This window comes from Ictalurus punctatus, chromosome 19 (assembly GCF_001660625.3).
Source record: "Ictalurus punctatus breed USDA103 chromosome 19, Coco_2.0, whole genome shotgun sequence".
Classification (NCBI taxonomy): Eukaryota; Metazoa; Chordata; class Actinopteri; order Siluriformes; family Ictaluridae; genus Ictalurus; species Ictalurus punctatus.
Genome location: NC_030434.2, coordinates 13,534,132 through 13,558,304, shown reverse-complemented (window position 1 = coordinate 13,558,304; position 24,173 = coordinate 13,534,132). Strand labels below are relative to the sequence as shown.

The window sequence follows — 24,173 nt, the reverse complement described above, 5'->3', positions numbered from 1 at the left end:
CCTGACATGAGACCAGCTATACACACACGACTGCAAACAAGTGTACTATTTCAATAAATTCCATCCAACTACTTAAACAGCTTATCCATATGTTGTACACAATGACTCTGTGGGATTTACTGCAGAATACTACATCTGTATTCTGCATGTACATCTTTGCTTCCATCCATCCATCCATCCATCCATCTTCTATACCGCTTATCCTTCCTTCAGGGTCACAGGGAAACCTAGAGCCTATCCCAGGGAGCATCGGGCACAAGGCGGGGTACACCCTGGACAGTGTTCCAATCCATCGCAGGGCACACTCACACACACATTCACACATCCATTCATACACTACGGACACTTTGGACATGCCAATCAGCCTACCATGCATGTCTTTGGACTGGGGGAGGAACCCGGAGTATCTGGAGGAAACCCACACAGCACGGGGAGAACATGCAAACTCCGCACACACAGGGCCACGGTGGGACTCCAACCCCCGACCCTGGAGGTGTGAGGTGAACGTGCTAACCACTAAGCCACCATGCGCCCCACATCTGTGTTTGGGTAATTGAAAATATGGAAACTACTTAAGTTAAGAACCAATTTCATTTAAAATATCGTAAAATATCGAGTTGTGTACTGTAGTAAAAACTGAACCAAACAAAGTGAAGATCATAGACACTGCCTATGTCAGTGTGACATGACATACAAATACACTGTGTCTGTGGTACTGTTTTGCCTTTTGGATTTATGAGCTAATATGACACAATACTCACGTATGGAATGTAATGCCACCTTCTTTGGCGTGCCGATTGCGATAATTATAGCAATTCACATCAAAACACTGTGCCCCTTGGCTCAGTTTGGGTTTTTTCCTTGGGTACATGTGATCTGACTCCATGCTGCCAGTAACTATGGACTCCATGTAGCACTGAGCAAGATGGCGGCCCGAGATCTCGCCTCGTTATCACTAGTTGTGCTATGATTGGCCATTCCGGTGTATTTCTAGTTCAGTGGTAGCACCACTCAGAAGCCCTTTTAAAACATCTCATGCTATAATCCTAATCAATTAAATGGTTTTAGATAAGGCCCCTTCATGTACTGAGTCATTGTTGTGATGAAGGAGCATGAGTACTTTGGGGAATCAAATGCACCCCATGTTTTAGCAGGTTTTAGAGTGTGCTGTCTATAGGTGAAACAGTATGAAATATTAAAACATATAACATGGTTTTTGGCATCACAGTGTTGTGCAAAACCTTGCACTTTCAAACAGTGTAGCAAAGAAGAAATATGAAATTATTTAGGATGGAATGGAATATTATTCCAAGTATATAAAGTATTTCTACTGACCTAGCCATGTATTTTATATTTACAGCATTTGGCATATGCCCTTATCCAGAGTAACTTACAATTATCTCATGAGCAATTGAAAACTAAGGCCTGCTCAAGGGCCCAGCACTAACAGGATTTGAACTCATGACCTTTCAATTAGACGTCCAGCAGCTTAACCACTGAGCTACCATTTCCCACTTTACTGAAAAACACAGAGTAGATAAACATATGGAAAAACTGGCCACAGTTCATCAACTTTCAGATTTCTAAAAATGAACTATAGTGGCTTCTGTGGCAGATTCTCTCTCATTAGCCAATCATATGCATTTATGTAAGTTCTTTAGCTAAAGGCAACTCATCAGACCAGAGGCTGGAGACATTATATCAGAAATTAGTTCATATGTTTTTCTAATTAAGGAAAAATAAAATGTTTCATTACAAATGGACAAAGAAGTACAGTGCATCCGGAAAGTATTCACGGCACGTCACTTTTTCCACATTTTGTTATGTTACAGCCTTATTCCAAAATGGATTAAATTCATTATTTTCCTCAAAATTCTACAAACAATACCCCATAATGACAACATGAAAGAAGTTTGATTGAAATCTTTACAAATTTATTAGAAATAAAAAACAAAAAAAAGCACATGTACATAAGTATTCACAGCCTTTTCCATGACACTCAAAATTGAGCTCAGGTGCATCCTGTTTCCACTGATCATCCTTGAGTTGTTGCTTCAATTTGATTGGAGTCCACCTGTGGTAAATTCAGTTGATTGGACATGATTTGGAAAGGCACACATCTGTCTATATAAGGTCCCACAGTTAACAATGCATGTCAGAGCACAAACCAAGCCATGAAGTCCAAGGAATCGTCTGTAGACCTCCAAGACAGGATTGTATCGAGGCAAAACTTCTTTCACGTTGTCATTACGGGGTATTGTTTGTAGAATTTTGAGGAAAATAATGAATTTAATCCATTTTGGAATAAGGCTGTAACATAACAAAATGTGGAAAAAGTGAAGCGGTGTGAATACTTTCCGGATGCACTGTAAACGCTTTATTTCCCTGCATCAAATTCAAAACCGATGTGTCTGATCTTTTCATTTTTGATGTTAGTCAATAATGGTAATGTAAAGTGCTTTGAGGGTTGGCTATAATCCATCCATCCATCTTCTGTATCGCTTATCCTACAGAGGGTTGCAGGAAGCCTGGTGCCTATCCCAGGGAACCCGGGACAAGAGTGGAATCAACCATCCAAGAGCTCACCATTTAAAGACCATATTTTTGAGTGTAGAGGTAACAGGATCCCAACCTTCAATATTTTATCAAAACAATGTAGTAATTCTTTATAGAGATGCAACCCTGTTCTGAAAATATTTCAAGAGACATACTGCACCCAGAAATAGGACTTTTTAATAATCTCACCATATTGCTAAAGCATTAGGTTTTTATATAAATACCTCACATTTCCTTATCATGGTATGCAGTCATACTTCTAATCTGTCAGAATGTAATATCACACTATTTTTGCCTCCTTATTTACTTTTGCCTGTCCGCCTCTATCTCTCTCTCTATCTGCCTCCCTGTCCACCTCTTCTTTTCCTGTGCTATGAAAAATTAGTGGTAAACAAGTAGCCAGCAGATGAATAAAATGTGATGGCTAAACTCCTGAAGCCCTCAGTTTGGTAAAGTTCACTGCCTGACATTAAAAGACCGACAGAGATGCAAATGAGCAGTGCAGAACTAATGAGCACAAATTAAACTTTTTAATTGCAGATGACAGTACAGACGGGAGCTGTAGAGCTTCACCTCTCTCTCTATTCCTCTCTCACACTTCTACTTGCACACATACCATCCGTGATCATCCATCTGCTCCCATCATTAATGTTGAGTGGACTTATGCAATTATAATTAATTAGAAGAAAGTCCAAGCTCAGTGATAAGCAAAGAAATTCCATCAGTTCTGGAGTTTATTGAGTATGCTTTAGAAAAGGTGCACATGCCTATATTCTAAAGATAAACGTATATTCAGAGACTATTCAAGTGGGGATGGAATGGGATGCTGTTGTGGGACCAGGAAAAAAAGACAACTTCTATTTCCTGTCATCATTCTCTTTGGATTCACATATTATATCACAATATCATTTTATTGGTATTATGTTTTACTTATTAAGGTTAGTTGACTGTCCTTAAAAAGAAAGAAAGAAAATCTTGCAGAATGAATCATATGTAATTATGTTATCATAAATATTATAGCACTTTATAAAATTTAAACCTGTTAATATTAAAGCAAAACAAAACCGCAAAAAAGATAAGATCATTGTTTATCCTATGAAGAATTAAACTCAGAAATTAGTAAATCTATTTGTGTTTATAATTTTGGGAAATAAATAATACCCCTCAATTATGTTATTAAAATATTACATTAATTAAGTTTATTTAATTATGTTAATATTTATGACGTCATTACTGTTTATCCTGTAAAGGTTGTCGGAAATAGATAGAAATATACACGAGTTTATAAGCTCTAATGTTATTTAATTATATTATTATTTAATTATGTTATCGCTGCTTTTAAAAAAAAAAGATGTGATAACCAGTGTTTAACTTGTGACAGATGCTGTAAATTAATACAACTATAAATTTGGGTTTATAATTTTAGGAAATTCATAATATTTAATTAAGTTGTATTAATTAGGCCACATTAGTCAAATAGCTGGTAGATGATGTTTATGATGTTTAGAAAATCTTTCACACAAACTAACCTGGCTTTTTTTAATTATTTTCCAGCACTAAAAAAGCTAACTATAGAGGGATGTGGTGTGATGGAGGAGACTCACCGTGGTAGTTTTGACCCGGCCGCTGGGCTGTGTGCAAGTCCAGCCTGATCTATTTACCAAAAGGTCACAGCCTTCATCATCCAGACATGGCACCATGTCACACCACTGCTTGGTCCTCACGATACGGGCTGTGGAGCAAAACAAGAGGGAGGTTATCAACCATAGAGACACACACACACACACACACACACACACAGAACCAGTCAAATTCATTTTGTCTGAAAAGAAAAGACTGCTCTTACTAAACAGTCTACAGTATGCTAAGTATGGCAGCAGGAACACAGTATTGGCTGTTAACATTGATCACGTCTAGTGAACTATAGTGTATGCACGTGACAAGGCTTGGCTGCGAGCCGTCTAGCTTTCTTGTTCCATCTAATACACCCCTGAATGTCACATAGAAAGCGCAATGACAATGAAGAAGACGTTCCCAGTGAGTACAAAGACATTTAAAGGACATGAAGAACACGTTTGTGTGATGTCTAGCTTTTACCCAGATTGAAGGTTTTTCTTTTTTTCTGAGGGCACAGTAAAGACAACTGGTACCAATTACAGTGTATTTTTATGGGCCAAGCCAGTCCAACAATGGTTGCCCCTAAATGTCACTGGTTGGTGTGTTCATTGGGTTCACTGGGTCTCATTTACACAATGAAATTTCACCCAACTAAACAGTGCAAAAAAGCTGAAATTCAGCCCTGTAATCCCATCTCATGAAGGTACAAATCATGTGTGTTTATGGACTGTCATGGTCATCATATACGAGTGCCAATTTCTAAAAATAAAACAAAAAAAAAACAAAAAAAAACATGGACACATGAAACTCTTTTTCTTATTTTCAATGCCACAGAACATTATGTAATTATTGTAAATATATGAGTAAATGTTTTACATTTAAGTTATTCTAAAATTGAGCATATTGTGCAGATATAATTCATTGTTAACGTGTATGCATCAGAGAATACTAATTTAGCAAGCCCCGTATTACCCAGGCAACAGGCTGTACATTGGTAATTCACTAATTAAAAAGAAATGAGCAGCTCTTGAACTCGAAAACATTTTCTTGTTACAGACATTTTCCCTCCAGTGATATTCTAAAAAAAAGTTCCTTTTCACTCCCATTTTACTTCCTTTTACTCTTTTTTCTTTTTAATAATATACTTAACAATATACTTTGTCTCATAGCTCCAGTTGGTGGATTGGCTAACATAAATTGCCCTAGGTATGAATGTGAGTGCATTGTGGCCTGACCAGGATAAAGCGGTTACTCAATGAAAATGAAACTCAGAGAGGAAGGGCCCAATTTTAATAGGAATACATCTACCTAGGTCATTCATGCAATTGCATTATCTAATCAGCCATTCGTGTGGCAGAAGCACAATGCATAAAATCATGCAGATACAGGTCAAAGGCTTCACTTAATGTTCACATCAAATATCAGAATGGGAAAATGTTCTCCAGAGGTTACACATAATGTTGCAGAAAACAAAATCATTCAGTGAGCTGCAGTTCTTCAATGGGAAACGCCTTGTTGATGGGAGTGGTCAGAGAACAATGGTCAGACTGGTTTGAGCTGACAGGAAGAAAGCATGGTAACTCAAATAACCACTCTTTATAATCATGGTGAGCAGAAAAGCATCTCAGATATTTGGAAATATTTTAGATGGAATGAAATGTGCAGATATAATTAACATTCATGCAACAGTGAACACTAATTTAGCAACTCCTGCATTACCCAGGCAAGAGGCATTGATGATTTCACTACTTAAAAATAAATGAGCAGCTCTTGAATGGTACAGAAGATTTACCATACAGAATAATTAGCTTCCCATGGTTATGTTCTCCACTGATATTCTACAAAAGCAACTTTTCCTTTCTGTAACACTTTGGTTCCCTTCACTCTTTTATTTGACCTATTATAGAAAAGAATATATTTAACAAAATAATTTCTCAGACATGGACAACTCTTGAAGCAATATGAAGCAAATTTAACACACTTTTCAAATCATCAGAGCTAGCAGGTTAATCTCCTGACCCTTAAATCCAATATCTGTCAGCAGTTCTATAGCAAGTAAGAAGCCATTTTATTTTTTCATTTCTTATTACCCTCAATCAGAGACTGCTCTAAAATCCTTTCAGCAGAAAGCTGTAATTCGTGTCTATAAAAGGTGGTCATATTTTAGATGAGTGATGGTTGCAATTTTAAATCAGTTGCATTCCATTCCATCTTTAATAATATGTATCTTCCTGGTACAAATATTACCAATTTCTAAATACAAATTTATTTTAATGTGAAATCCACAGTTTGTTACTTTAGTACATTACTACATGAGATAAATTATTACAGATGTAAATGAAGATTATCTGGTAAATTTCTGCTGGCCCAAGATAAAGGGCGGGGGGGGGGGGGGGGCGGCACAGTGCATTCAAAGCAATGAAGAATGCATGTCAATGCATGTCAGAGCACAAACCGATCTATGAAGTCCAAGGAATTGTCTGTAGACCTCCGAGATAGGTTTGTATTGAGGCACAGATCTGGGGAAGGGTACAGAAACATTTCTGCAGCATTGAAGGTCCCAATGAGCACAATGGCCTGCATCATCTGTAAATGGAAGAAGTTTGGAACCATCAGGACTCTTCCGAGAGCTGGCCGCCCGGCCAAATTGAGCGATCGGGGAGAAGGACCTTAGTCAGGGAGGTGACCAAAAACCCGATGGTCACTCTGACAGAGCTCCAGTGTGTCTCTGTGGAGAGAGGAGAACCTTCCAGAAGAACAACCATCTCTGCAGCACTCCACCAATCAGGCCTGTATGGTTGAGTGGCCAGACGGAAGCCACTCCTCAGTAAAAGGCACATGACAGCCCGCCTGGAGTTTGCCAAAAGGCACCTGAAGGACTCTCAGACCATGATGAAACAAAGATTGAACTCTTTGGCCTGAATGGCAAGCGTCATGTCTGGAGGAAACTCAGACTGGGGCGAAGGTTCATCTTCCAACAGGACAACAACCCTAAGCTCACAGCCAAGATAACAAAAGAGTGGCTACAGGACGACTCTGTGAATGTCCGTGAGTGGCCCAGCTAGAGCCCAGCCTTGAACCCGATTGAACATCTCTGGAGAGATCTGAAAATGGCTGTGCACCGACGCTCCCCATCCAACCTGATGGAGCTTGAGAGGTCCTGAAAAGAAGAATGGGAGAAACTGCACAAAAATAGGTGTGCCAAGCTTGTAGCATCATACTCAAAAAGACTTGCGGCTGTAATTGGTGCCAAAGGTGCTTCAAAGCATTGAGCAAAGGCTGTGAATACTTATGTACATGTGCTTTTTTGTTTTTTATTTTTAATAAATTTGCAAAGATTTCAAACAAACTTCTTTAACGTTGTCATTATGGGGTATCGTTTGTACAATTTTGAGGAAAATAATGAATTTAATCCATTTTGGAATAAGGCTGTAACATAACCAAATGTGGAAAGAGTGAAGCGCTGTGAATACTTTCCGGATGCACTGTATGTTGTATAAGGTCTAACAATTGTGTCTAGTATGAGAATTTAATAATCAGCAATCAGAGTGATGAAGCTCTAACAGCATCACCTCTCTGATCCTCCATTTACAAAATGATCACAGAAATAATGGCATGGGGATTTAAACCAAAAATGCAGCATAATTTGATCAGTGAGAGTGCTGTGGATAAAAGAGGTCAGTTTTCAAGAAATGTACAAGCCTTGATTTCTTTGGGGTTTTTTTGTGTGAAAGGAAACGTCTGTGTTACGCATGTAACCCTGTTCCCTGAGAAGGGAATGAGACGTTGCATGAGCTTCACGCTGTGGGAAGTGCCCTCACGCATGACTAGTATCTGAAGTCTGTGTGAAATCACGCCTATTCATATGCCTACTGTGGTCAGGTGACGTGGAATTTCACACATCAGGTGATCATAAAATGACACCTGTAAACCAAGTCATCAGCGTCTATTATCTGAAGCAAAGACACGATTCACAGGCATGCCCCAGTGTGACAAAGCTATGCAAAATCTCTTTCCCTTCTCAGGGAACAGGGTTAAATGCATAACCCAGACTTTCCCTTTCAAAAGGAAATCAACGTTGTGTGAGCTTCACGCTGTGGGAACAAGTATACCCATTCCATCATACTGAGGGTATGGCCTGTTCAAAGGGTCCAAGCCTGAAGGTCACTGCAAGGGTGAAATCTATGTCGAAACTGTAATATCGAATGAATTTGTGCAGTGTAGACCATCATGCCGCACCACACACATCCTGTAAGGGTACCCCTTTGGATAAAGGGATGTTAAGAGGATGTTGCTCCACAGAGGCTCCATGGTGTCCAGCCCCAATGGGTAAGGGAAAACCACAGCGGGCAGTGTGTTGTCTCCTCGGAGGCGAACACATCCACTTCCGCCTGGCCAAACCTCCGCCATATGGACTCCACCACTTGTTGGTGGAGGATCCAATCCCTGGGCCTCGGCCGCTACCTCGACAGGATGTCTGCCCCCACATTCCGGATACCCAGAATGAACACTGCACTCACTGACAAAAACTTTCCCTCCACCCAGAGAAGTAGTTGTGCCTGCCTGAATAAGCGGCGAAAACATAACCATCACTGGTGGTTGATATATGAAACCACTGCTGTACTGTCAGTCACAACTAACACATCGTGACCTCTCAACTGAGGAAGAAAGAAATTCAGTGCTAGAAATACAGCCCACATTTATATGCGATTTATATGCCACTCTAGATGAGGGGCGCTCCAGAGACTGTGAGCTGGATGGCTGTCTAAGACTGCATAAAACAATAGTTCTATGTGGAAATTTGTGTCTTTTTGATCTATCGTCACAAACTAATCCTCGAACTGAATCTGTGGAACGATAAGTTTGAGTGTCAATATCTTGAACCTATATGTCCGAAGGGTACAGTTCAGATGACACAGATGTAATATTGGCCACATACTCCCATTTTTTTTGCAGACCTTGCTGTATAAATCTCCCTCCCTCATAAGAAGGGACACATGTTCTATGGCCCCTTTGTCCAAGAGGGATCTTACTTTCGGGGTCGAGCTCTGAACTGGACCTAGTAACCTTTTTCTATGGTGGACAGAACCCATGGAGACACATTTGGCAGTAGTTTCCATGCTGCCCAGATGGTCTTTTAGTGACGCTAACTTTTCCACATTCTGTTGGAAACATTCTGTAGGCATCAGATTTTCGTTGCCCTGTGACAGCTCGTTGACCAGAGGGGACTGAAAGCTTGGGATGATATTGGCCGGGGGGGCTACAGTAATACTTGGGGCTAACTGCCCTAACAACCTGCCATCCCCTGATACCTCTCTCAGCGGCCCATCAGGACCTCTCCTTCTTTGCCTGCTTGACATTAATGATCATTCTTAGATCGGGCCTACTAACAGGCTGTGACTGTGGCCACCTGGTCCCCCGGGCTTTCCACATGCTAACATTGTGAATCTGTGAAAATATTTAGCTGCTATTTTCCTTAAAATTTAGCCTTACACCTCATCACCCTTCATATTTACCTCAGCTATAACTGAGGTAAATAACTTAAATGATATGGTATAACTTAAATAAATTAACACATGAAATTAGAGGCTATTAGAAAGCACAGTCTGATCTGTTAATAATAACTGTTAATAAGTGACGTGAATAGATGGCTATATGCAAAATCAAATTACAGATTAGACTCGCAGCACACTGATTGCTGAAATCCACTATTCTAGTTAACTTGCTCAATTAGTATCTGGATCCGGCTTGGGAGGAAGAACTGTATGTGTTACCCTTCACCCCCTTCCCCAGTTGATATTGGTTGTATTATATGGTAGAGCTGGCTGATGGGTAGAAATTGGTAGGTGAGCAAATTAGGGGAGAAAAACAAAATGATGTTTTACTTTAAAGGTTAACTTGTTTATAAGTGAAGCTGTAGTGTATTTTTTGTCAGGATAAAACACTGAAATTATGCATACATTTTCTAGCAATTGGCATCATAATCATATGCCTCTGCTACAACAAGCAAATAAAACACCAGCAGGAAAAGCACCATAATATGTGGCAAAATGAATGTGTGTATATATCATTCTCTAAAAGATATTCTCCCTACAAATGTCTGATTCAAACAGGAAATATGTACTCTCTTAATTTTAAACATGCAGTATATGGGTAGAAAGATTTTGAAATAATGTATTATTCTTAAAAGATATAAGTAAAATTCAAATGACTCAAATTAAGATATAAGGTCTTATAAGCTCACATAAGGTTGTAATCTGTTATGTCAACAATTTATTCTGAATATGTTTTCACAGGAACTCTTTCTATTAGAAACAGAATTTATGACATAAACAAAGAAATATTTATCAACACTGGCATAGCTGTACATCTAGATTAAGTAGAAAATAGGTATTATTTGGTTTCATTATATAAATCATAATATGATGTCTTTGATGGGAAACAACTGCACATTAAAAGGGCAGTGTCTTGTAATTTCATTTTGCCATCATCTTGTAGATGCTGTTGACTGTATAGATAATAATCTTTTCACTGTAGATCTGTAGTCTGTATAGTTTATTCTGTCTGTTCTAATTTTGTCACCTACTGTACATAATCTGGCAAGGAAATACTTTCAAAGTGTAGGCTTTAATTTTACAACACTTTAACTATTTACAGCAGTAATTGCATTACGAGCATGAGGTCAAAGGAAACTAGTAACGGTAGCTAATAATTCACAGCACACACTGGGTTTGCATTCAAAGGTTTCTCAATTCTAAATAAATTTCCAAAAAGTCAGAAAAAAGATGATGAAAAAGTGATTAGAGAGAAAATACTACAATACCAAAAATGCACAGCTGTTTCACCTCTGTACAGAAAGAAAAGTCTGCCAAAAGAGCAGCATAATGGATAAATATTGCATTTGATATTCATTCCTTCTTTCATTCATTTATCTTCAGTTATCAATTCATCTTGATCAAGCTCATGGTAACTTTAATAAATTAAATCAAGAGTTTTTGGACACCTGACCATCACACCCATAAGTATGTGCTTGTTGAACCTCCACTTCCAGATTTAATCCCACTTTTCTGTTATAATAACCTCCATTCTTCTGGGAAGGCTTTCCACTAGATTTTGAAGGGTGGCTGTGAGGATTTGTGTTCATTCAGCCATGAGAGCATTATTGAGGTCAGGCACTGATGTTGGATGAGGAGGTCTGGGGTGCAGTCAGTGTTCCAGTTCATCCCAAAGGTGTTCAGTGGAGTTGAGGTCAGGGCTCTGTGAAGGCCAGTCAAGTTCTTCCACTCCAAACTTTGTAAACCATGCCTTTGTAGAGTTCAATTTGTGCACAGGGGCACTGTCATGCTGAACAGGTTTGGGCCTCTTTGGTTCCAGTGAAGGGGAATTCTAATCTTACAGCACATTAAGACATCATAAACAACTGTGCTTCCAACAATTTGGGGAATAATCACATGTAGGTGTGATGGGCAAATGTCCACAAACTTTTGAACATAGAGTGTACCTAGATATAGTGGTGAAACTTGTGTGTTATGATCCCCATGTCCTCACTTATTTAAAAAAAAAAAATGTCCTCACTTTTTACATCTTGTCCTTATCATGAGTAACAAGACTTTTATACAATATTTAAGCATTTTTTAAAAATTATTTTATTTCTGCCATTTCTATTCAGGTTTTCTGTATTCAGATTTTAGAAATTCCCATAAAAGAATGGAGGGAAACCCCCACGCAATCACTGTCTCATCTTCAGAGACGTCAAGTCCTCAAATAGTAGGTTTGTGAATTGGCAATTGTGGATACAAATAGACATTCAATTTTGGCCTGCATGGGAGGACATTTGCTGCACCAACACCACCAATTTTCTTCTGCTTCTGCACATCTGGTTCAGTCGCTCTCTCTCTCACACACACGCTCTCTCTCTCTTTCTTCTGCCCTTCTCTTTTTGTTCATCATTTCTGATACATCTTGGAGACATGTGGCAAATAACAGGACTCATCAATGTCATCATACTCTGCTTTTTTACACAGTAAATAGCATACATGCATATAAAGTTTAAAAACAAAAGAGTAGGATAAGAATAACACTTTCTGTGTTGACCTGGTGTATGCTCTAACACGGCAATAACTGGGTTTTCCAGGCTAGTGTGATACGACCAAACAAGCTACATAGCAAGCTCCAGAACATATCTCCAATCTAACCACAGATCAGATGTTTTTTTGTTCTGGTAACATTGAGATGTTTTGCTCATTTTCACCACAAATTAAATGTGTATATATATATATATATATATATATATATATATATATATATATATATATATATATATATATATATATATTTGTATTAAGCATGCTTCCATGCAGTCCTTTACCATCTACTTGTGTCAGAATGAACTGAAAATAATGTTTGCTATGTTTAGATAACTACCTTCTATTTGTGGCAAAAAAAAAAAAAAAAAACGCTAGTAAAAACACATTTGGGTATATTAACCACTTGCAGCAGCATAACGAGCATCAGGCTAGACCTGGAGCTGTGAATAGGAATGAATATCTAGGACCAAAACATGTGAACAATGTTTCATAATAGAATGTAAAATTTGTGTCACCATCCCTCACTCCACACCGCTTCTCATTTGTATAAAATTAAACTTTCATATTATTCGCTTAACAATGAGGATGAACCATGGAAGCAACCAAAGGATACAGGTGTATACAAAAAAAAAAAAAAAAACCTGTCTGACAAAACACTATTGCAAAACAGTGTTTACTGCATCCCAAAACAAATTTCTAGACACTTCCTATTGAGGTAGCGTAAAGATTTTAGAGGCTTTAAACATTCTGAGCCTCTGTTTACTATCATTGATGTTGTGAACATTTCTCACGAATGATGCATTTTTTATCCAAACAATTTTAAATCACTTCTCGAGAAGCAAATCAAGCAGAAATTAGAAAAATTTGTGAAATACCCCTTAATTTTTCTCCTCATGTTGAGAGACGCTTCCTCCCAACTGTGCACACACACACACACACACACACACACAAACACACGGCCTCAACCACAAACCGCAGCCAGATAAATCAATTTTACACAATCCCATGAATCTCAGGATAAACAATTTACATGACAGGACATAAAATAATACAGAGGCGATAAGGATCAGGATCCAACAGGATGAAAAAAAGCAATCACATCATCCTGAAAATGTATTACAAGTTCACTCATTTTAACAGTAGATATGTACTGTATGTACTCAATCCATACTAAAGCCAAAGCATCTACCACTTGTCATTCTCTATTTCCACACAAAGAGGAGTGATAAGGAAACAAGGAGTGGTCCATTTAATCAGATAATATGTCCTCCCCAAGTGTTCCTGTGTGTGTGAATTGGATTTTGATAGCCTGTTAGCCCCAATTACTAATCCAATTGACTATAAAACAAGTGCAGGCCACCTGCATACTACAAACCCCAGAAATTTCTGATGTTATAAATCAACAGCATGCTAGTCTTGCCAGCTAATCTGATCCTTTGCGACAACATTTTAACCAATATTGTCATGACGGACCTTATGAATGCATCTGTTTAAGTATCCAGTCATGTCCCGGCTGTACGAGCTATAAGAAATGGAGCCATTGTGAAATAAAAACAACCTGGGTATAATTCGTAGCTGGACAGAACTTGAGCACACAGTTCATCTGACCATGATAGACAATGAATAACGTCATTACACTCTCTACAGGACACTATCTCATTGAAATGCTATATCTTGCACATGTCAACAGCCTGCAACCCTGAGTAATAAATCCTACCTAATACAGTGGAAAGCACAGGCCTGTCAGGATACAGAGTGTATGAGCTCAGCTCTACAGGCCATATCTGATCACAGCTGTTTATCTAATAATGCATCTGATCTGGTAAACGGCTGCATCGGCATTCTGCTCACATTTTACAATATTCAATCTCTGCTCTGGAGGATGGAGGAATCAGCACCCAGATCACTGCAACACAGAGTAAAAGGCAAAACACTTTGTAAGGGTTTTCTTTAGTATTTTTGTTTATTATCGACATCCGTCGAGTAATTTATTATTTTATTTATCATCAAGTATAAACATTGAGTGCCAGGAAACAGGATGCTTTTAAAATGTCAGCCTGCATGTACTCTTTCATAATTAAATTCTCATAAATGCATTAAATGTCTTATCTTCATATCCACATTTAAGAGGCAGTACAGCTGGACACTGATACAGGAGCATGCAGTGCACAGTGTGTGTAAGACATCACCCCACCCCCCACACTTTCACACCATTAACATTCTCATCAGCGCCTCCACCACCTAATGACAGCTCAAAGAGCCTTTTAAGAAAATTCTGCGTGTCTTAATTTCACACGGATCTTTTCCGACACGGCCAGGCATTATCAGAGCCCCCCTGCCCCCAAACTCCTTTTTCACATCCTCTTTTTCCTGCCTTTTCTGTCCCGGTTCTCAGCAGTGCCGCATGAAACACTTCTACACACATGCACACCTCAGAAAACAAAATTAACTGCAACAGCATTCACTACAGGACAATATTTATTAAATAAATACAAGGTGACCCAGTCAAACAGCATCCTCTTTCATGCTTCTTAAAGGACAGAATGCAGCCCAATTAGTTGTGTTCCTGAGCTGGAGGGCCACATGTGAGTGAGACCCTCACCTGGAGAGTGAGTGAAGCAACATGGGAACTAAAATGAATATCCTTTCCTCCTCAGACTGCATAATTAGTCAGTCACCAGCCTCCCAATTCCTTACACTCTACTGCATGATTTTCATCTGATTATTCTGCTCACCGTGTACATTGATGAGGATACGCTCCAAATCCTGTCTGCAACCTTAGAAAAGATTTGCCGTCACAAAAAACGAAAATTTCTTGTCACATAATCTGGCATTCCAAAGATGTTCCCTGTAAAATGACACTTTGGTATTTACTATGCTGTTGCTCAGTGACTTCATCTGTTGTTTTGTCTCTCGTGTACGATACAACATTATTTGTGTTAAAACCAAACTAACCTTTACACTAATAAATCTACCCTAATTGCTGTCAGTCACACTGAGTTTAATCATGGAAACTCCCCTTGCTCTGAGGGATGGAGCATTTATCCTTGCAGCCTTTTGGTAAATGCCAGGCCGAGCCCTAATTGGCAGCAACATTTGGCATGCCGATGTTTGTTTGCGGAGACTCCGTCTGGCTGTGATGCCCTCAGTGGGGCCGTGAGTTCCCAGCAGGCCTTGGTGTGCTCGGCCCCAGCTCTGAGTGATATCATGGACTCACAGATGTGCACTGACATTTCTTACCTCTTCAGCCGGGAGATGCTGTAAACCAGTGGTGGAAATGTCAACTAGAACAGGAGCCATGCTGACGGAGATCATTTAATAACCAACGTCTGCAGGGGCAATATAGCTGCACAGCTGCCCTTGGACTCCTACTGCCAAACTGCTGAAATTGTACACACTGTATGCTACAGGGTGTCCCAAAAGTCTCCATACATAGGGAACTATGTTTGCCAACACCATGTCGGTTGTGCTTTTGTCAGTGGATGCTCGTGGACACCCACTTCTCGGTTGGTCCGCAACATTTTTTGAATTTGTTAATAAGTTTGGCAACAGTGTCGTGTGTGATGTGCTTGCCTTGTTTTGTTTTAAAGTCCATCGCAATCTTGCGACAGCTTCCCAATCCAGCCATGAGAATGATATAAATACGTTGTGACCTCCACTAATATCGGCAGCTTTGGTAAATATGAGCAAAGAAGGCTGTGAAAAACTGTCTTTATTGCTTAACATTTTGATCTTTTGTTTAAAAAAAATCACAAAAATACTCTGCTCTCATGGATATCAAACAATTGCAAACACAAAACAGGTTTATCAAAAAAAAAAAAAAAATCTTTGTTAAATATAGGTGTGCAACAATTATTGGCACCCTTTTAGTCAACACTTTGTGCTACCTCCCTTTGCCAAGATAACAGCTCTGAGTCTTCTCCTATAATGCCTGATGAGGTTGGAGAATACATGGCAAGGGATCTGAGACCGTTCCTCCATACAGAATCTCTCCAGATCCTTCAATATTCGAGGTCCACGCTGGTCCTCTTCGGTTCACACCACAGGTTTTCTATGGGTTTCAAGTCAGGGGACTGGGATGGTCATGGCAGGACCTTGATTTTGTGGTCAGTAAACCATTTTTGTGTTGATTTTGATGTATGTTTTGGATCATTGTCCTGCTGGAAGATCCAACCACGGCCCATTTTAAGCTTTCTGGCAGAGGCAGTTGGGTTTTCATTTAATATCTGTTGATATTTGATAGAGTCCATGATTCCATGTGTCCTAACACAATGTCCAGGTCCTCTGGCAGAAAAACAGCCCCAAAGAATTAAAGAGCCACCACCATATTTAACCGTGGGCATGAGGTACTTTTCCATATGGCTACCTCTCTGTGTGCACCAAAACCACCTCTGGTGTTTATTGCCAAAAAGCTTTATTTTGGTTTCATCTGAACATAGAACCCAATGATTTTTCCTGTTAATTTTGATATTGACCCCTCTTTGTTCAGGGACTCATTATTCCATTTCTGTTTGTCAAATTTCTGTGAAACTTGTTCAGTTTATGTCTCAGTTGTTCTGTTTTATGTTAATACAACTATTTACACGATATGAAATTTGCTGGAAATAAAAGCAGTTGAATGTAAGAGGACATTTCCTTTATTTCCATTTCGTTTATATATATATATATATATATATATATATATTACATAGTACTAATGTAAGATGTTGCTAGATGTTCCATATGGCATTGTTTTCCTTGGGTGAACATGGTGAGTGGGCATAAACTCTTTCTTCTGAGCACACACATTTTCATGCACAGACTTTTGAGACATGACACACAGGGTTCATAACTTCTTCAGAAACAGCTGTGAATCAGCCAATTTACTCCTTTATTAACCCCTGTTGCATGATTCATTCTCACATACTGTATGCAGAAGGTGGGCATTATAAATAGTTTTTCTTGTTGAAGTCCTTTGTTTAATATCAGACAGCAAGCACTGCATTCATACCAAATTTCTGTGTTATGAAATATGACACGGGAACCCAAGTACTTTGCAAATTAAACATACCTTGTAATGCATTGTACTGTGTAAAACTAATGTTATTACGGATTGTAGCAAAGTTGAAAAGATCCCAATTATACTTTGATCAAGAGACAAAAGCAGCGTTGAGCTTTTTATTATTATTAAAGATCTTGCTCTTTATTGAAAACTTGTCTCTTGGTTAAATTAACATTTTTAGATTAAATTAATTATTAAATGAACTTTTTTAAAACTTAATCCTAAAAAAAAAAAAAAAATTTTTTTAGGATAAATAAATAGAGCTTAAACACATTCTGACGCATGCTAAAGATTCTCCTGCACCAGTGTCTCAGTTGTTAAACGACAGCAGAGCCAGCTGTGGCTGATGTTCTAAAGACAGAGAACAGGCAGAAGCGATCTTGTGGGCCCCTGTGGTCTTGACCCAGTTAAGACGTACTGTGACTGATGACCGTTGCAGAAACCTGCAGACAGGCTTTATTGAGACAATAAATGAATGGTGCGCATGCCTGTGGCAGAAGAAGAGCAAGAGGGAGAGAGAGCATTATTTATGTATTTAGAGTAGAGCTTTGCTAAGCTCTTGTACCCTTTCAAACTCTCCTTCTCTGACACTGTCTGATTTCTGGTGTGATATGCCAGGGCTCCTGCATTTGTTCACAGTGCAGCCTAACAAATGTGCTGATACCTAAGATTAGATCACTCTGACCTTATGTCTCCTTTTAGTAGGCCTTTGGGCCTTTGGTATTCGGCCGAGGAAAGCATTAGTGCACGAGAGGAGAAAAAATGGCAAATGTAAAATATGGAATAAAATAAACTGTCATGGCTGATTTGACTTTGATGAACAGACTCTTTGTAATATCAGTGGATGATAACAGGCAGAAGCAGCAGCATGACACATTAGAGTGCCTTGATTAATACATCTCAAGCAAGGTAGGGTCACGGTGCACCATCAAATGCTAATAACCTTAATTGGATAGGCCCAGCACACAATAATGACATTTTATAATTATCCATGGCACCAAGGAATCTGCAGGGCTTAGTGTTAAGCAAGCCAGCTAATGTCTGCTGAGAACCATGTGACCTGGAGTTTGAACCTGACATTTAAGGGAATCAGCTCAAATCAATAGTAAAGGTTACTGCAACAGTGCCCAGAGCATGGCTGGATGATACTGCACTGAAAGAAGTCCTGCTCGCTCTTAACTCTCCTGCCTTGTTGATCTGAGGAGCCCAGATAACGATCAATTAAAAATGATGCCAGCAGGTCACACGGTAGTAGTGCGCTCCCTGATTATGATCTCAATAATCAGGCTGGGCCAGATTAACACGGATCTAAACGAAAGAGCAATTCTTACCCCTAGATTTATAGGTTTCTTCTACAGACTCAGTTGATTTTCCTCTTCCTGCCATTTCCAAGTGCTTAGGTCAGGCACACAGTGCTTTTCACCCTAATTGCACATCCATAGACCTTGAAGTTTAACCCTAACACACCTCAGAGCACCTTTGGGACATACCATTATGAGCTCGATCATGCACTGTCAGGGCATTGTGCCCTTAGATTGTAAACAACTAATCGATAGCTCATCTGTCACTAGAGTCTGAGGAAACAAGTTTTCAGGGATCCACTTTTCCAACCAAAATGAACCAATCAATCGTTGCTCCACAGAGGCCCTTCCTAGAGAGATGGAGGTGATGGACAATTTTTCTTTCTCCCGCTCCTCTGCTTCCCAGGTTCTCTAGAGGCTGGATGTTTGAATGCATGCAAGAGGGTGGAATAAGGCTAGCTGTTCTGCTCCAATGGCACTCTGTGTTTAAGTAGGGAGCAGTGTTCCTGTCAGAGGCAAATGGCAGGTGGATTATGGCCTCTCGCCACACTGTCCCTTGACAAATTCAAAGGCAACTCAACCGCTTGCTGAGCAACGGCTCCACGGGTCACCTGCCTGCCTGTTTGTAATTTTTCTTTATTCTCTCTCCCTCCCTCTTTCTCTTTTCTCTATCCTTCCCTCTCTTTCTACCTCATTTGGCCTTCTCACTTCCTCCAACTTTCTCTCAAACTTTCTTTCTATCTATGTCACAGAAATAAATTCAGCTGAAGCACCTCACAACCCTGATGCAGATTGTCAAATTCTCAGCAGCTCAAAGTCAAAAGGCCAAAGTGCTCTCTCCATTAAAAAAAGAAAACTAAAATAGTCATGCGCATGCTGTCTAACTTCTACTCAAAATGCGGGGTCTTGTCTTTTCAGAGCACATTGTTTCGTTCTCCAACACTATTCAACATAAGAGCCCAGGACTGATGCCAACTCCTCCCTGGTTCAGATTCAAGCGTAGAAACAAACATTGACTCAGTGACTCAATGGAATCTTCTGCATTGGCCTTGAGATTGTTCTGTAAGATCCTAGTAAAAAGGGGACCATCACATGGGCGACTCCCACCAGAAAAGCCTTGTGTAAAAATCTCTAGTGATTGCAGGGCATTTCCCCTGGCGCCCAATCATGCAAGTTTGCCCATCAGTTGCGCTGACAACAAATATACACCAACATGTCATGGAAACCACACTCCAGCAAAATACAGCTAGAATATATTTGTCAAGACAGTGTTCCATGCTATATTGCAGGAATTATGTTAACTGATTGTTTACCTGACTGCGGGAAGACAATTGCCATTTATCAAAGTCTTCCATCTTTGAATGAATTTACTTCAGTACACCTTGATTCACCTTGTTTATGTCTAATCACAGGTGTCACATAGTGCATTTGGCTCCAGAGTTTGTCCAGCTGCTATGTGCATTACATGGCAAGTACCTCTGTTTCCTCTATCCGGATGTCTTCTCCACAGGGTGTATGTAGATGCCTTAAGAATATTATTAAGGTCCTTGGTGAAGAGGTAAGTCTTAATTCTTCAGCCAGTGACTGCTGTTCGGACAGCCAGGAGACGTTCACTCCACTACTGGGTGCCTATGGTTGCTCAAGTAGGGCTGTATTAGACGCTTGAAGGGAACATAGGGTAGAGCAGGGTTTGATAATTATTGTCAGGTCTGTCCAGGGTTGGCTTTTTAGGCAAGCAATTAGACATCTAGTTCTAAATTAGAAAGATCAGTAAAGTGTTGCATGATTTTTTCCCAACATGATTTGATGACAGAGAGCTGTGACAGGCTTGTGTTGGATGCAACACACATCCCTCTTCTGCTATCCTAACTTAAATTGACTCCCAATTGCGCCTCCATCACCCATCCCTAACGCACTTCTGCCATGCAAACATGCCTATTAATATTAATGAGGGATATAATTCCTCCACATGAATGGGGATGTTTATTGGTTTGCAGCTGGAGCCCCTAGGCAAGGCATCTCTTCTCACATGGATGTGACTGTCTCTCTCTCAGTGGCAGAGGCTCATCTCAGCTGTTTTTATTTTTAGGTGTGGGGTATATTTAGGATAGAAAGAGTGTCATGGTTACTGAACCAGGTCTAATTGCTCAGTAGAGGGACAGTGTGATGAGTGAATCATAAACAAGTAAATCAAAGCCATTTCCTGTTAAGCACACTATCGGTCTATGACTCAACACCTGAGCGAGGCCTTTCCAACTCCCCAGACATGACATTTGACTCACAACTTTATTTACCCAATGTCATAAAGCTTCATCCACTCCATGAAATGTATATTTATATGTCCCAGATCCTAAATGATGGATGAAGGTTAAGTGTTCTGGATAAGGGCTCCTATGGAGGGCAGGGGCTGGTATTTAAGAGAACAGGAGTGCTCTAAAGTCCTTCGTCCTCTCCTCCAACCCCCTGCATCATCACTTCCATCCTTCACTCAGCATTACAGAAGGTCCTCCTGATCTGTCCCACCTAGCTGACACTGACTGAGTGTATGATTAACTTAGCAAGGGGAGCGCTGAGTTTGTTATTATAATGGTTCTCACTTCAAGCCTCTCTAACTTAATGAGAAGAGCAGGAGCCTGTCTCCAATATTAATCCATACCTGATTTATGGCGCTCCCACCCTTCCTGAGCCATCATTTGTATTCATTTGCCTATGCTTTTTTATCTGCATTCATTCCTTTTTGTCACCACAGTGTTATTACTTTTTGTCAGGCGATGCAATATGGAGTAACACCTTGATAGTGAGACTGGCTTGTATGATAAGAGGTAAGGCTGTTGCATTAAAATAGCATTTGGAGTTTAATTTCTTACAATATTTATTTTTTGGAAACATTTGAATATGAATGAGCATATATAAGTCATATTATTATCACAAACTTTAACGTTTTTGTTTTCTTATCACATCTCTTAAGCTTCCTGGAAAGCACAAAGCCATAATTCAAATCTCTATCTCAAATCTCCAGAGAGAAACACTGTGAGAATGATTTTAACATTACAGCGGTTACTCCATGCTGGGGTTTTTGCTCTGTATGACATAATATAACAGTGTGTACCTAAGTATTTAGTACACTATGTGTGCAATATTATGTCATTTGGGATTCAACCACAGAAAAAGTGACTCAAATAATCAATACTTTTTAGATTAAATTAGAAAATTGATACTTCATTTAAATACAGGGTGTCCATATATAGAGGACTATGTTTGCCAGCACCATGTCAGTTGTGCCTTCATCAGTGGATGTTCATGGATGTCCACTTCTTGCTTGGTCCACAACACTTCCAGTCTTTTTGATTTTGTTAATAAGTTTAGCAACAGTGTTGTGTGTGATTTGATTGTCATGGTTCCTGTTAAAGTCCATCACAACCTTGCGACAGCTTCCCGATCCATCCATGAGAATGATTTCAATAAGTTCTTCTTATATTATTATAATGATTATTCATTGTGCAATAAGAATGCCTGCTGAAACCTGACTGAGAAGGCTCTATCTATCTATCTATCTATCTATCTATCTATCTATCTATCTATTTATCTATTTATCTATCTATTTATCTATCTAAATCAACTTCAATGCCGTCTGTGACTTTCAGGAATGTTTTACATTTATTTTTCTTAACGGTTGCCTTAATTCTTTCTCTCTCTAACTCTAACGCTCTCTCACTCTCTCTCTTTCTCTCACATATTCTTGTGATTTCTCACTCCGTTTGTACCAGGCTCTCTCTTTGACTTTCTCCCCCACCCCATCTTCTGTCAGTGCCCACATGTACTCCTCAGATTGGAGAATCAATGGGGCAGGAGTTACAGTATCCTCTCTGCACTGCTCAAACTCCCAATGCTGTATGTTTAGTTCACTGCACATATCTACACTGAACAACTGCAGCAATTACAGTTGTGAGGGGAAAAAGTGCATGAAATATTTAATTGCCCATGTCCACCACATTTTACTTAATCACCCAATAAAGAAAAGATAGATTATAAATTGCACACACACAAATATATTTTATATTCGTGTATCTATACACACACAGTATCACAGTATGTAGTGTCTACAGAAGTGTATTTGGTAACTCCTGAGGATTGGGGGATTGGGATTGGAAGCCAACACTGACTACCTAATTATGTGTTTTATCATTGGAGTCACAATAAAATGCCCAAGCAGTAGCCTGGGCACATGTACATGCCTCTGTTCCCTTGTTCTTTTAATAAGGGACATAAAAGAATCAGCATGGCCCTGTTATTTTTATATCCAGCAAAAGCCAATTAAGATTCACAAAACAACTTTGCATTGTAACAGCAGATGGTGACAGTGTCCCTTTCTGGGGCCTTAGATCTGCTTTAAATGCATTAAAAGAGAGAGACATGGAGGTTGATTTTTCTTATCACATTCATGCACATGTCTAAGCATGCTGCCTACAAAGTACAGTACATAACCAGTTAAGGCCGTTCTTTTGCATTAGCTTGCACTACATGTTTTCTGAGCAAAAGCTTTAACACCATGTTTCCAGTCCATCACGTGGACTGCACTTAAAGAGGCTCAGCCTTCCTTCCCATGGTACAGCATACATTCATATCAAAAGTGACCGGAAAAATAACCCTGTACATCAGTACTTCAGGGCCAGAGCTGTGCAAAAAGACAATTCTTTTAATGGTAGATGGAATACCTAGCTCAGCCCAGGTGTCTAAATGTATAGTTATCTGGAAGGCAGGCTGAAAGGACCTCAGGTCGATTGGACCCGAGATGATTGCATCTTTGGCTAGGGTTACAATCACCGAAGTCCCTTGCAGTAAATAATACCGGGAGCCCAGTCTTGGACCTGCACTTTATTTCATCGAGATGATCAAAGATGGTCATTCGTTAACAGAATGCTTCCTACAAAATTCTTTAATTTAACATCTGTCCAACCACCAAATGCAGGTAAAATCTGGCACTGACTTCTACTGTGTTTATTTTATTAGCCTACGCAATAAATGATTGAATGAAAATGAATATAAACATTTTTTAAGTAGTGCACTGGTGTCAACACTTTTGGCCCTTTTGAGCCTCCTCTGAAGTGAAAACAAACAGAACTTTGAGTTTTTGGTATATTCTTAGATTTGTGCATATGGACTGTGTTTAATTCAGAACAGAAATTTAATTCAGAACATCAAATCAGGAGATTACCTTTTCAAAACAAACAAGCATTTCTTTGGTTTTCCTCATTTTGATCGTTCACAAAGGAACTGTGCAGCTTCATATTTATACCACCGGGAAATTGTTAAAAGCAATTTCTAAATATTGAGATCAAATTTCTATAGACTTCAATTTAAACAACTTAAAATATATATTCTTTAGTGGTGTCACTGATTTTTCCACACATGCTTTTGTGAGAAAGTACTATTACTTAAAAATCTGCTCATGAGATTGATTTGTTAAAAGTTAGTAGTTTCTCCAGGTCTTTAACTGGAAAGTTTTAATCACCTTGTTTAATATTTTATACAATCATGTTTTTCACAAATTCTTGATGATTGCCAATAATT

The 24,173-nt window shown here is 39.3% G+C and overlaps 1 protein-coding gene across 3 annotated transcripts in view; it reads right to left on the bottom strand.

The window, feature by feature from the left end:
* The window catches only part of tafa5 (TAFA chemokine like family member 5), a 143,019-nt gene that overhangs the window by 20,544 nt on the left and 98,302 nt on the right, over positions 1 to 24,173 (bottom strand). For all 3 annotated transcript variants that reach the window (XM_053688329.1, XM_017494916.3, XM_017494917.3), the window contains one exon: positions 4,161 to 4,288. In XM_053688329.1, coding sequence (XP_053544304.1) covers positions 4,161 to 4,288 — 128 coding nt within the window. The remainder of the gene's footprint in view (positions 1 to 4,160; positions 4,289 to 24,173) is intronic.